Source organism: Bactrocera neohumeralis, unplaced genomic scaffold (assembly GCF_024586455.1).
Source record: "Bactrocera neohumeralis isolate Rockhampton unplaced genomic scaffold, APGP_CSIRO_Bneo_wtdbg2-racon-allhic-juicebox.fasta_v2 cluster09, whole genome shotgun sequence".
In the NCBI taxonomy this organism is placed as follows: Eukaryota; Metazoa; Arthropoda; class Insecta; order Diptera; family Tephritidae; genus Bactrocera; species Bactrocera neohumeralis.
In genome coordinates this window covers 22609938-22625364 of record NW_026089622.1, presented here as the reverse complement: position 1 = coordinate 22625364, position 15427 = coordinate 22609938, and the positions used below count along the sequence as shown (strand labels likewise).

The 15427-nt window shown below is 35.2% G+C and overlaps 2 protein-coding genes across 5 annotated transcripts in view; both read right to left on the bottom strand.

Annotated features, from left to right (window-relative positions):
* The window catches only part of LOC126764069 (uncharacterized), a 378237-nt gene that overhangs the window by 144862 nt on the left and 217948 nt on the right, over positions 1–15427 (bottom strand). The gene's annotated exons all lie outside the window — the stretch shown is intronic.
* LOC126764249 (cytochrome c oxidase subunit NDUFA4) lies at positions 4216–4765 on the bottom strand. Its single transcript, XM_050482058.1, has 3 exons — positions 4624–4765; positions 4428–4574; positions 4216–4374 (listed from the first exon to the last, which is right to left on the bottom strand). The coding sequence occupies exons 1-3, from the start codon at positions 4663–4665 to the stop codon at positions 4312–4314; spliced, it is 252 nt and encodes an 83-aa protein (XP_050338015.1). The 5' UTR covers positions 4666–4765; the 3' UTR covers positions 4216–4311.

Below are 15427 nucleotides of genomic sequence, written 5' to 3'. Positions count from 1 at the left end.
AGCACTCTTCAACAACTCGGTATAAGGGAACTGTGGGACGGCATTTCAAACTCCTTACGTACAGCTGCATCCGAAACCCTTGGTTTTCGGAAAGTGCAAAAGAACAACTGGTACGACGAGGAGTGCCGCGCCGCAGCGGAGAGAAAACAGGCTGCCTACCTCGCAACGTTACGATCGACCACAACACGTGCGGGATGGGATAGATACCGAGAATTGAAGAAGGAAGCGAGACGCATCTGCAGACAGAAAAAGAAAGAGGCCGAAATGCGTGAGTATGAAGAGCTTGATAAGCTGGCCGACAGGGGTAATGCTCGAAAATTCTACGAAAAAATGCGGCGGCTTACAGAAGGTTTCAAGACCGGAGCATACTCTTGTAGAACCCCCAAAGGTGATCTAGTCACTGATGCCCAGAGTATACTTAAATTATGGAGGGAACACTTCTCCAGCCTGCTGAATGGCAGTGAACGCACAACACCAGGAGAAGGAGAACCCGATTCCCCAATCGATGACGATGGAGCAGACGTACCATTACCCGACCATGAAGAAGTTCGAATAGCAATTGCCCGCCTGAAGAACAACAAAGCGGCAGGGGCCGACGGATTGCCGGCCGAGCTATTCAAACACGGCGGCGAAGAACTGATAAGGAGCATGCATCAGCTTCTTTGTAAAATATGGTCGGACGAAAGCATGCCCAACGATTGGAATTTAAGTGTGCTATGCCCAATCCATAAAAAAGGAGACCCCACAATCTGCGCCAACTACCGTGGGATTAGCCTCCTCAACATCGCATATAAGGTTCTATCGAGCGTATTGTGTGAAAGATTAAAGCCCACCGTCAACAAACTGATTGGACCTTATCAGTGTGGCTTCAGACCTGGAAAATCAACAACCGACCAGATATTCACCATGCGCCAAATCTTGGAAAAGACCCGTGAAAGGAGAATCGACACACACCACCTCTTCGTCGATTTCAAAGCTGCTTTCGACAGCACGAAAAGGAGCTGCCTTTATGCCGCGATGTCTGAATTTGGTATCCCCGCAAAACTAATACGGCTGTGTAAACTGACGTTGAGCAACACCAAAAGCTCCGTCAGGATCGGGAAGGACCTCTCCGAGCCGTTCGATACCAAACGAGGTTTCAGACAAGGCGACTCCCTATCGTGCGACTTCTTCAACCTACTTCTGGAGAAAATAGTACGAGCTGCAGAACTAAACAGAGAAGGTACCATCTTCTATAAGAGTGTACAGCTGCTGGCGTACGCCGACGATATTGATATCATCGGCCTCAACATCCGCGCCGTTAGTTCTGCTTTCTCCAGGCTGGACAAGGAAGCACAGAAAATGGGTCTGGTAGTGAACGAGGGCAAGACGAAATATCTCCTGTCATCAAACAAACAGTCGTCGCACTCGCGACTTGGCTCTCACGTCACTGTTGACAGTCATAACTTTGAAGTCGTAGATAATTTCGTCTATCTTGGAACCAGCGTAAACACCACCAACAATGTCAGCCTAGAAATCCAACGCAGGATAACTCTTGCCAACAGGTGCTACTTCGGACTGAGTAGGCAATTGAAAAGTAAAGTCCTCTCTCGACGAACAAAAGCCAAACTCTATAAGTCGCTCATAATTCCCGTCCTGCTATATGGTGCAGAGGCTTGGACGTTGTCAACAACTGATGAGTCGACGTTGCGAGTTTTCGAGAGAAAAGTTCTGCGAAAGATTTATGGTCCTTTGCGCGTTGGCCACGGCGAATATCGCATTCGATGGAACGACGAGCTGTACGAGATATACGACGACATTGACATAGTTCAGCGAATTAAAAGACAGCGGCTACGCTGGCTAGGTCATGTTGTCCGAATGGACGAAAACATTCCAGCTCTGAAAGTATTCGACGCTGTACCCGCCGGGGGAAGCAGAGGAAGAGGAAGACCTCCACTCCGTTGGAAGGACCAAGTGGAGAAGGACCTGGCTACGCTTGGAATATCCAATTGGCGCCACGTAGCGAAAAGGAGAAACGACTGGCGCGCTGTTGTTAGCTCGGCTATAATCGCGTAAGCGGTGTCTACGCCAATTAAGAAGTGAGCTGCTTGAGCCATGTGTAAAAGAATCGTTTCAGGCCACTCCCAAGTGAATGGAGTTCTACGCGAAAAAAAATCTGATACACCCCGGTGTTTGTTCGACCAGGGTTATTTTTTTTTAAGCGCGGCCGAAAGAAAATTTGATACACCTCGGTGTTGGACTGGCCAGGATTATTTTTTTGAAGCGCGGCCGAAGGCCGCCCACGAAAAAATTAGTTCTACGCGAAAAAAATGTAATACACCCCGGTGTTGGGCTGACTAGATTTATGTTTTTTTATAGGTTTTTGATTCTCGTAGTTGGGGTATAATCTGTTCAGTTTATTACAAATGATGTCTATAAGGTAACACTTATCATTTGACAGTTTGAAATGGAACGATTCCGATTACTTTGGCGCAGGGGTAAAAAAACCGAATTTCCGTATAAATGGGGTATGTGCGGATAGGGGAGCTTCTCCGGAGAAGAAATATCCAAAAATAATATACAAAATAACTTTAATTTTTTTAAATATGCACGATTAAAAGTTCAAAAATTTGCACCAATAACACATGGTATTTCTCTATGTTTTACTAAATTTTTTCACGTTTTACACTCTGTATATTTAAATATACACTCTAAACATTAAAATAAGTTCACATTTCACTTTTATTTTGGTATATTTTACCTAAATTTATTAATTTAAAAATCATTTAGCACACTCATCGTTGAAAAGGTTAGATTGTTTACAATTATGAGGAAAACAAGCCTTGCCACACCTTAAACAGCAAATATGTAGGATTTTTAACAATTTTTCTTTGTTTGCTTTTTCGCGTGATTCTTTTTTTTATATTAACTATAATTCTACATACATATGTATATGTGTAATATGTGATTTATGTATGTGACTAAAGTACTTTCGCGTAGTACTCCTTTCTGCGTTAAAATAAAAAAAAAAAACATATTGAGTTTCGTTATAAAGTGGTTATATTTTTTGGTTATCTTGCACTGATATTGAAACAAAATTTTAGGTTTCGTTATAAAATGGCTAAATTTTGGTTATTATATCTGTCAGCGGTATCCATTTATTTTTGATAATACGTTTTTTTTTTTGTATATTACGTGACAATATATATAATATTATTATATAATATTACTATAAAATATTATTTATTTCTTTATTAAATTAAATAAAGAACATATTCACATGAATGGATAGAGGAATTTTTGGGAAAAAAGGCATTTCAGCGAATTTCCTTATTATCACATGACAGCGCTCCATTTCGTCGTAATTTTTAGCACACACATGATGTTCACTACGAGTGTAAAATGTAATTTTTAAAATAAAGATTTCTTCGGTAAAAAGAATGTTAAAAGTGTAAAATGTGGATTTATTTAAAAGTTTATAGCTTAATTTAGTTAATTTGAAATGAAAAATGTGAGTAAAGTGTGTTTAATGTGGTAAAATAGCTTGTTGAAATGTTCGAATTTTGGCAATTTTTGAACTGAGCGTTTGCGGTACCTATAACCCTATATATTTTTTAATCAGGAGGACTTCCTCTTTCCAACGGTACCTTCAAATCGCGGCGCCAAAGAAATCGGAATTGTGCCTTTGAAATTAATATAATAATAATAATTTAAATGTATAATAAAAGCTATTTTTGCAATATATGATATAAAAAAAATGTGTACAAACAAATTAGTGATGTGTTAGTGTATATAAAATTGAAAAATATAAGTGCAAAATTAATTTTAATATAGAAAAAATGTTATTAAAATATTGCAAATTTTAAATTTTAAACGCGAATATCTCTTAAACTATAAGCCTCCTACGGCTATAACCATATATATCCTTGATCAGGATAATCTCGAAAGCCTGGGACGGTATACTAAATTCTTCCCTCAAAAATATCTATCGCTATATTTATTGCAAAATTCATGGTTAAACTTTCACATTCGGTCACAATTCGCGCAAAATATTGCAATTATTTTGCTTAAGTATCAGCTGAGCATCTGCAACAGTGTTGCAAACCGAGTATGAGGGCTGCAATATTGTCGCAGTTATGGAGTGCCTCGAATAAGCCCTATTTCTGAACCGACAGAAAGGCATAAAATACGCTATTATAACGTCATTATGTAAATAACCACTAGAGAAAGACAATATTTATTTCACACTGCTAGTTTTATTTTTAATTTTTCACTTAAGCAACATCATTAGATAGAAGTCGTACATATTTGCTCTGCAATTACATAAACCAGTTATTCCTCAAATTTGGGGGCAGGAGATTTAATGTTACTATAATCCCTTATTGGCGAATAGAACTGAAATAATATTCATATGAGCAACCACATAAAAATAAAAATCTATTTTTAACCTTATATTGCTTTTCTTTATACTCTTGCCATGGCTCGGGATTGGATGAACGATTCCAAGTTACATCAGGATTTCTTGTCGCTAACCGCATAGTGTAATATACTGCCCCAAGTGCACCAGCCCCGACGCACACATATAATGGGATTAACTGTACCAAAATTATGAAGAATGAAGACAAATGGCAATAGTTAACTTACCGCAGGATTTTTTTTTAAACTTTGTAATCCCAACCCTTGCATTTTATAATATTTCGCTGTTCTCTTTCAAGTAATTAATAATAACTATGTCCTACACCTGAATTCTCTTATGCAACTTGCTTATAGTGGATGTTAAAAGGTCATCGATTATCGATACAACTTCAAACGAGTATCATATCTCTATCGATATAGAGAAAACTGTTACCAGAGAAAGTATAATATAGAGAAGGTTCAACTACGGACAAGCGTCTGAACTGTCAAGCATAGATAACTTGATGAGAGACTCTTTGGTTCGAGAGAGAGCTGTCAAAACCCGCGTTTTTTATAACATTTGCCAATGATGCCACTGCTGAAAAATATTAGCTTGGGCATTTTATAAAGAACTTTTGGATATTTTGCAGTTTCCACACTACCACTGAGGTATGCAAATAGCGCGTTACCGATATTATTTTTGGGTGCTCGGTTCCCCAGTAGGCCTATATCACCCATATATACAAATAAATACAAATATATACATAAATAATATATAAATAAATACAAATCTATACATAAATAATATATAAATAAATACAAATATATACATACATAAACCAAAATTGTACTTAAAGTAGCAATTCAAAAAAACAAAATTAAAGAAATAATTGAGTAACAATTTAAAATGAATACAAAAAAATAAATAAAGCCATATCATAATTCACATGAAAACAATCATTCATAACAATAAATAAAAATATAAATATTTCAAAAAGAAACATAATTAAAAAATAAGCAAAAGACTTATTTTCATCACATATTATCACAAGTAACAAAATAAATAATGGTTATTTAATTCAAAAGAATTGCACAGTAATTCTCTGTGTCTAAATATAAATTAAAAATACTCAATTTAAAAAAATAAGTACAACAATTTTTAAAAAGCAATCTGCACCCAGTCTCCAATACAAAATTTTATACAGAATTAAGAATATATTAATATTAAGAGGCAAAAAAAAGAAACAAGGGTTTAAAAAAATTCCGAGAAAATTAAAAATCAAATGATACAGTTTTGCCAGCCTATCCTACAGATGAGAAACACAAAGAATTTTAGTTCTAAAATTGGGCCTAGTAAGATCTCTATTAAAAAACTTTACGAGGAAGAATATTCTCGTCCTAACAAAAAGAGTTAAAACTACATTTGAGTCACAGTTGTTGCAGCAGATAAAGGGTCTGACATGCTTCATTCTATCGAATAAAATTTGGCCTACTCCTATTCTGTGACAGGTGGATTCAAATTCTCTATTAAAAATATCTTCTAACTCCTTAATATAGTCTAAAAATCTCTGGGGTGGTTTAATTAAATTACACCTGTCAATTTGCCTCTGCTGAATGAAATAAAAATCAGGTGAAACCTCTTCTTCTCCTAAATAAGGTAATGGTTGGGTACAAGTGTGTGTCTTAAAAACTTTTAAATAAAGATAACCGCAAAAGTATGCATATGCATTTGCTTTAAGAAAATCTACTTCTACATCCTCTAATTCTGCCTGATGGTCTAACCTTAGCCTATTAAATTCGTGTTCTGGTCGAGGTAAACCCTGAAATTCTTGCCAAGATAAATCTTGGACTAAATTATCATTGCACACACTTTGGAGAATTTGGTTTGATAAATCTGGAGAAAAGTGTTCGTTCTGAGCTATCGGTTCACAGTTTCCATTTATAACTATGTTTGCATATCGCAATCCCCATGACTTCCTAAACAAATTACAGAACATGTAAGGTGTTATTCTTACACTTCTGCCACCCCCTCTTCTAATCTGTCCAAAATAATGCTCTAAACTATCCTGCCAAAGCCGTCTCGTCTGTAGGTGAGTGAAGCCTGCGTGTGACAAAAAGCGCCACAAACGTTCCAAACTAGATATGTTTGTTTTCCAACCATTTATATAATTAAAATTATTGGTTATGTCAGACCCTGCTTCATCTTTTATCCTAATTGTTTTCAAGAGGTTGGCAGCCTCACGAAGAAATTGTGTTTGCTCTGGGGTGCCCGAAAAAACTTGTTTACACGGTAAAATTGCATCAAAATTCCGACTGTTGAATATGTCAAATAACTTATTTATGAACAAAATATATTCCGCGGTATTGGAAAAAGTAGGAGATGGGGAAGTCAAACGCCCTGCACTATAAACTGCGAGCATACCGGAAGCGACAGTGTCGCTGAAAACTTGGGTAGCTAGTTTAACACTCATTTTCTGAAAATTGTTGGGAAAAAGGTGCGCATCGGTAAGCTTGGGTGCACACCGGACAGGATTTTGGGAATCTTTATTGTAAAAATTTACAATATCGGACCAGCTAACTAGGCGCGATTTAAAACTAACTTTATTTTTAAAGTTTTCTAAACAATTCCTAACACTCTTTATAAGATGGGGACAATCATTGAAAAAGTATACTTCCTTGCCATTTACCTGAAAATAGGGACGCGCTTCAGAAACTCCTAACACTCGAGCTAAATTGAGAAAATTCGACCCCTGATCACAAACAAAATGGCAAGGTATGAGACCTATATTCTGCAATTGGGTAATGGCCTGAAAAATATATTTTTTGGCAACATCACCTTTACAGGAACCATGGACAATGAAGTAAGCTAGAGGATGGGTCCAAGGCTCGCCACCGATACCTTGAACCAAAAGAGTCATTGCACTGGTACCTATTCTACAAGTTCGATTTTCATCGCCATAATCTTCTAATCCTACAATTTTATCATACTTTGGCAAGTATTGCATATGACTCTTCAGAGCCATTTCATCACATAAAATGGACACATATTTTTGTTGAGTTGTAAAGCCTCGGCTTCTCAACTCTAAACACTTGAGAGTACTGTTATTACAACCTGGGTCACGGGGCCATTCTGAAACGAACTCATCAAGTGTTCTCTCTTCGGGAAATCTAAGGAGAGTCTTTAGGTGTCTATAAGCTAAGGGAGACAGAAAGTATACACCTAAAGCTAAGGTTTTGAAATAGCTGTCGTATCTACGACCTTTAGGGTGCCTATTATTATTTTTTAAACTATTTTCTACTATGGCTCTAATCTGTGGGGGAAGCTGGCTACATAAATGCATAGTAGAATTGAACCCCTCTTCCGTGTCTTTTAATTTTTTTTTTTAATTTGCATATTTCAGCGAAAGGTCTGACAACTGGTACTGCAAGTAACTAATCTTTCTATCTTTTTCTTCTAATCTAGCCTTCAACTTCCTATTCTCCTCAACCAGTTTGTGGTCTTTATTAGTTACAGCTGTCAGACTCAAATTTGTTTGACTCCCCCTGTCTACATAGCTTTCATCTTCAAATGATGTCATTAAACTAATGTCTTGATCCGCATGATCAAAGACACTATCCCTAATTTCTATTTGAGCCTCTTCTGCCACAGATGCGAGCAAATTTAGATCGCTCGTATCGTGACACTGAAGCGCGTTTTCTTCCACCAATTGTGGGTAAAAATCGTCTGCTCCCATTTCTATCGGAGAATTGGGAGCCAAAATTTGGTTACCTTGAAGACTGGGTGCAGGTACATTTGGTAAATTAATATTCGGTACTGCAAAGGACATCAACTTTTTTCCATCCTCATTTCTCTGGAGAAATGGCGCTCACAGGCGTACATAAATTTAGGCCTATTTTGCCCCACACCAAAAAGATTCAGCCAAGTTTTAAATCTAATAAACAAAATAAATAACCCATAACCTTAAAGCCTTAATTAAAATATTTGATTATTTATTTCTACATGTTTCAACCAACAAACGCGATTTACAACAACCAACATTTAAGAGCCTAATACAACTTATATTAAAACTAATAGAAATTAAGCTAAATTGAGTTAATGACTAAAACCAAAAGATGACTAGTATCTACATCATGCTTTCTTTCAAATAATATTTTACAATATATAGTAAAACTAATTAGAATTAAGTAAAATTAGCTTAAAATCTAAAACAAAGAAATTACTATAATAATTACATCGTGTCTACCATTATTCATTTATACAACTACATATTTAACCACTTATTAACAAATAAATATTAATTACTACAAAACTTACAAATAAGTATAAAATTTCTTACCTGGCTTCATCCTTCTCCTGATTTGGGAAGTTGAAAAAACGTTGCTGTCCTCTGCACCCCATTATACATTTTTTCGATTGCGGCATATTTCCTATAAGACACAAAAATATCTTTTAAAAACATTCACATTACTTCTTCTTAACTCCGTAATGAACTTACCCACTATTTTTACTGCAAAGCTGCACTAAATTAATAATAATAAATAATCACAACCGACTTCCAACGAATTTTAACAACGAACTGATTTTGGCAGTTCATTTTACCGCTATTATTCTGGCATCCCGCCTTTTTCACCCTGATTGTGTTTTGTTGCCAGCTTAAAAAACAGATCAGGGTGCCCTGCCAGCTGACGAGCGAGAGAGCAAGAAAAGAGAATCTGATCAAGTTATCTATGCTGTCAAGAGCCATGAATTTTCTATTAGTGGATTTCAACACTTTTGGCTCGGCAGGAGAAATTTTAACAGAAATGAGTGAACAGAGCTGAGCAATGAATGAAAATTATGCTCAGAAATGTACATTGCTTTTACAGGCGCATGTTGGCCTCTTGGCTTATATTTTTATATGCTTACATGCTATCATATCAATTGATATGAATATAATTTTGCGAATTTTTGTGAATTCATGCAAAATTGATAACATTATTATTAAACCATGCTATTTTCATAGTAATATTTGTAGTTAATGGGCAAATGAGCCACTTTTTAAAAATTCCTTACTTTGATAATATTATATAATTTCGTATGCATGTATATATGCTATATACATACATATATGAACTAATATCATCATATTCTAAAAACATAATATGTATATTACCATAATAATATATGAAATCATACCTCTTATCATTTAAAACTTTCATACGCATCTATCCTGGAGATATGTATGCAAGTACAAATCAATTTCAAATCAAGATATTATCATTTATCAGTAATATAAAAAGCGCGCGCTTCTCTATATTTACGTACACACAAATGTATGTATGTGCGTATGACATTCTCACACAAAAAATATATGCGTACGCATGTAAATCAAAAAATACATTCTTCTGGAAAAACCACAATAGCCTCAAAAATCATCATACATATGTACTTACAATATGAGTACACATGTAAATATGTGCGTATGACATTCCCACACAAACAATGCATACACAACATACATACTTACATGCGTTCAAATGTGGATATGTCACCCGCAAAAATTACAAATATTGTTCTACAAAAACAACAATCGTTTGAAAAAGTATCAGAAACCAATATGGCAGCCAAATTGCCGACGTCAAAATTTATAGTAAATTTCCCAACAACAAAATTTTCATTCATGAACGCAAACGTACTTTCAAAAAGCATATTCGATTCATTCATAAAAGCAGACGCCATTACATCTCCCCGAGCATGCCTTGCCTACAAGCGTATTTTCGCGACGATTTCAAAAGCTAAAATTCAAAAATTGAATATATTTCTGAAGTTGGAAATGGAAAAAGTCACAACCCCGCAAATATAAGTATTAAAAAATATTAGAATAAAATAGACGACATAGTTTATTTGTCGAATTTCAAGTCTAGAAATTTTTCAAAGAAAATATTCAATATTCTTCTGATTTTTGTGTACAGTCAATCCCGGTTATGTAGTACTCCGCTTAAATGCAAAACATTCCCTCTTAACTGCCTATGTCTTGCTGCATCTCAGGGTTTGTTTTTTGAAAAACATAGAATTATTGTTTTAAGTACCACTCGTTTAAGTATACCTATCCGCACTCGCTTATGTACCATATTATATTTTTATTTTTGACAAACCACAAAAATCTGTATCTTTGATTGTGGCACATAACCGGGATTGACTGTATTTGTCAAGGACTGTGAAAAATATTTTGTAATTCTGAAATATTTTTACGCAGCTGCGTCGATATGTATGCAAGCTCGTGCACAAACATACATATTTACGCTGGTTTGTTGGCGGAGCTGTACAGCGACAAGGAAAGCGGTGACAATCGGCGGTCATTCGTTTATTTTTTTCGGCACAGCTCATTGGTACTCCGTGACAACGGAGTTTTTGTATCAAACAATGGTTGTATATATTTACATACAAAGTAGTTTGTAGACAAAAGTACAAACATTATGCGAATGATTGTTTCAAATTTGTTTACATGAACACAAAATTACATACATAAGTATGTGAATATGTGAACTTTATGCGTACGGGTTTTTAAAATCTGTTTACATGCACACATAATTATATGCATATGACTTTTAAGATTTTATCAAAACGGGATTTTATCAAAAAAATGTTTATCATTACGGGTATGGTTTTTGAAAATCTGTTTATATGTATGTACATATAACTACAACCGTATGCGAATATGTGCGTCGGCTTGGTCTTCAAAATGTTATCAAAACCTCTAATGCCCAATATATGTACATATCGGGTGATTTTTTAAGAGCTTGATAACTTTTAAAAAAAAAAAAAAACGCATAAAATTTGCAAAATCTCATCGGTTCTTTATTTGAAACGTTAGATTGGTTCATGACATTTACTTTTTGAAGATAATTTCATTTAAATGTTGACCGCGGCTGCGTCTTAGGTGGTCCATTCGTAAAGTCCAATTTTGGGCACGTCGAATTTTCAGTGAATGGGCCCTAGAAAAGTTGGCAGAAAATCCGCTTTTTTATCGACAAATTTTGTTCAGCGATGAGGCTCATTTCTGGTTGAATGGCTACGTAAATAAGCAAAATTGCCGCATTTGGGGTGAAGAGCAACCAGAAGCCGTTCAAGAACTGCCCATGCATCCCGAAAAATGCACTGTTTGGTGTGGTTTGTACGCTGGTGGAATCATTGGACCGTATTTTTTCAAAGATGCTGTTGGACGCAACGTTACGGTGAATGGCGATCGCTATCGTTCGATGCTAACAAACTTTTTGTTGCCAAAAATGGAAGAACTGAACTTGGTTGACATGTGGTTTCAACAAGATGGCGCTACATGCCACACAGCTCGCGATTCTATGGCCATTTTGAGGGAAAACTTCGGAGAACAATTCATCTCAAGAAATGGACCCGTAAGTTGGCCACCAAGATCATGCGATTTAACGCCTTTAGACTATTTTTTGTGGGGCTACGTCAAGTCTAAAGTCTACAGAAATAAGCCAGCAACTATTCCAGCTTTGGAAGACAACATTTCCGAAGAAATTCGGGCTATTCCGGCCGAAATGCTCGAAAAAGTTGCCCAAAATTGGACTTTCCGAATGGACCACCTAAGACGCAGCCGCGGTCAACATTTAAATGAAATTATCTTCAAAAAGTAAATGTCATGAACCAATCTAACGTTTCAAATAAAGAACCGATGAGATTTTGCAAATTTTATGCGTTTTTTTTTTTTTAAAAAGTTATCAAGCTCTTAAAAAATCACCCGATATATCTATATTTATGTAGGTAATAATGGAAATATGACTTTATCATAAATTCCAACAGATTTAATGGAATTTATCATTCAATAGGTCAAATTACGAATACATATGTATGTACATAGATAAGTTTGTTATCAAATACATATATGGAGAATATATATAAATGATATCCATAGTCGTTTGCGCATTGTAAACACGCGAATCTGTAAGCGTACATTTGTAAACATTGAAATTAGCATCACTTTTCTCATTTAACAATGAAATGCTCAATTCTGCTATTTTCGACCCCTTCATGTTAAATATTGGTGAAATCCGCTAATAATATTTTTGTGGTGAAATCCACTAATAGAAAACTCAACCCCTCCAAAAAGAGGAACATTTTGACAATCGGCACACCCTGAACCTTCTCTATAAATTTATGTACGTTCTCTGCTGTTACCCGGGCGACACACGTTCACGAAAGAACTATGCAAAGTGTATTCAACTGAGTGATATATGTCCCTACAAGACGCGTAATAGTTATAGCACAGCCACCGAAAAACGCTACTGCTTTCCTTCCTCATGGGGAAAATGTGTGCTCATTGAAAAACGTGGTAAAAACGCAGAAATCAGCCATCTTTGTTTGTTTACATTTGAACAATGTTGCCATTGCCCACTACGCATAAATAGCTTTGAGCACATCTTTGTTTTCAATTACAATTTTTTACAATATAAAATATCAAAACTGAAAACAAACTATTAAAAATAGTTTACATATTTATAAATAATAGCATTCGACTCTGATTTTGAGTTATTTTATGAAAATTTCAAGCATATTGAAACATATTGAACAGATTGAATTATAAAAATTCATAATTACTACAGTGTATCGATATTGGCAACCCTGCGTTGTGAGAGAGCAATCAGCTGACACGTTTCCACGGCAAAAATCCAAATGTCGTGAATTATCACGTCATCCCACGTCAAAGAGAGAAGGGAGTAGCGTTTTTCACTGTGCAGTTACCTTGCGCGCCCATAGATAGGTCGTGCTAGCTGACACGAGCCACGATTCTACGTTTTTCACTGGCTGTGCTATTATGTAATACTACGTGCGGACATACATCGAAAACACTTTTGTGGGTTGTGGAATCTAAGTCGTTCGGACCGACAACTCACAAATTAATTTGTTTGCTTACATTTTGAGCAACGAGAACGGTAAGTTTCGGATGCCTTAAAGTAGAATTGGAGGTGCTATAACATATCGCCATACCCTTAACCATTGTCAAAACCGTAACGTTATTTACTATTATCGATTATTGGTGCAATAACCATAATCAGCTGATCATTCATTCGGAATTTTTGTTTTCATTTCAAAGGTGCCAAAAAAACTAAATAAAATGAGCAGTGAAGAAGAAATTGATAAATTATTTCTTAATATTATAGCATTATATGCTAAAAAAAAGCAATTCAAGCGAACAAGGCGATGGCGTGTCTATCCTATTAATGTTAATAGGTTCCACAACGGATACCATTAAAAAACGTTCCTGAAAATAAAAGATATGGATGAACAAGAGTTCCCTGCAAGACGGAGGTAACAGATTGCACAAACACATTGAAACATTTTCAGCTGTTCACTAACACTGTTACATTTTCTGGAATTTTTAATTGAATGGGAGAATACGTAAGTAAGATAGAGAAAAACTATCAACATTCTAAACATATTGTATTATTAACTTGCTAGAATAGGAGAGACGAATGCCCAATTTTTCAAGAAGAATAAAACGAAAAGCGCAGTTTATTTTGGATTTTAAAGAGGTAAGTTCGTTATATATAATATTGATATATTTGATATTTTATAATTAATTTCTTATACATATATATGTATATGTTATTAATTTCTTTTATATAGAGTAAACGAAAAAGCTTAACAAGGAGAAAAAGGTAAGCATTGTGAATTGAATGTCGTTTGTGTAATTAAAATTTTTAATATTACAGAAATCATTTGGAGCATTTGGATGCGTATAACAAAGACGCACCATTCAATTAGCCGTATCACCGGTGACTTGGAGGACGAGCATTACGTGGAGCTCGCTATTAGTTTAAATAAATATTTGATTATTTTGATTTTATTATTAAATAAAGAGAAATAATAAAAAAAAAAACTGAATTTTATTTAAAAGCATTGAATTTGCTAGAAGTGACAAATAGGTAATAAATAATCTTGTTACTGCTTATTCCTACTAACATGTTTATATGTTATAGGTATCAAACTGATAACCAAAATTATAACACTAACAGATATTCACGTAACAAATACTTTTTGTTATCCATAACACATAGGTAAGCTATGCGCTAACAAAAGAATTTGTTACCCGTAACATACTGTGAAGAGATTTGCTAACAAATGTATGTATTCTGTTAGAACAAGGCAGCATGCGATATTTGCCATTGATTAGAGCGAGATAACCATTGAACATTAAATAGCTATGTGTTACTTTTTTCCCACTCTCTGAACAAAAGTAACAAATATTTTAACGAATGTAAAAGTGAACAATAACAAGTCGCTTACACGTTTGCTAACAGCTACCCGTCTTGCAGGGTTGTTTGCCCATACAAGACTGAATAGGAAGTAGTATGATACTTTTTATATATAATGGCACCTTCAATGTGTAAATTCATTTCTTTGGCGCCGCGATTTGAAGATACCGTTGGAAAGAGGAAGTCCTCCTGATTAAAAAATATTGAGGGTTATAGGTACCGCAAACGCTTAGTTTACGAGATATTCGACCTTAAATTTCAAAAATTCCCAAAATTCGAACATTTCAACAAGCTATTATACCACATTAAACACACTTTACTCACATTTTTTACTTCAAATTAATTAAACTAAACTATAAACTTTTAAATGAATCCACATTTTACACTCTTAACAGTTTTTTACCGAAGAAATCTTTATTTTAAAAATTACATTTTACACTCGTAGTGAACATCATCCCTGCAAGACGGGTAGCTGTTAGCAAACGTGTAAGCGGCTTGTTATTGTTCACTTTTGCATTCGTTAAAATATTTGTTACTTTTGTTCAGTGAGTGGGCAAAAAGTAACACATAGCTATTTAATGTTCAATGGTTATATCGCTCTAACCAATGGCGAATATCGCATGCTGCCTTGTTCTAACAGAATACATGCATTTGTTAGCAAATCTCTTCACAGTATGTTACGGGTAACAAATTCTTTTGTTAGCGCATTGCTTACCTATGCGTTATGGATAACAAAAAGTATTTGTTATCCGAATATCTGTTAGTGTTATTATTTTCGTTAACAGTTTGTTACCTA

What these genes read in the sequence shown, in the direction of transcription:
- LOC126764249 (XM_050482058.1), bottom strand. Translation starts at nt 4,665, where the DNA reads ATGCAAGGGTTGGGATTACAAAGTTTAAAAAAAAATCCTGCG. An exon ending in GTTTAAAAAAAAATCCTGCG is followed by an intron (nt 4,575 to 4,623) that starts GTAAGTTAACTA and finishes ATTTTGGTACAG; the next exon opens with TTAATCCCATTATATGTGTG. An exon ending in ATAAAGAAAAGCAATATAAG is followed by an intron (nt 4,375 to 4,427) that starts GTTAAAAATAGA and finishes ATATTATTTCAG; the next exon opens with TTCTATTCGCCAATAAGGGA.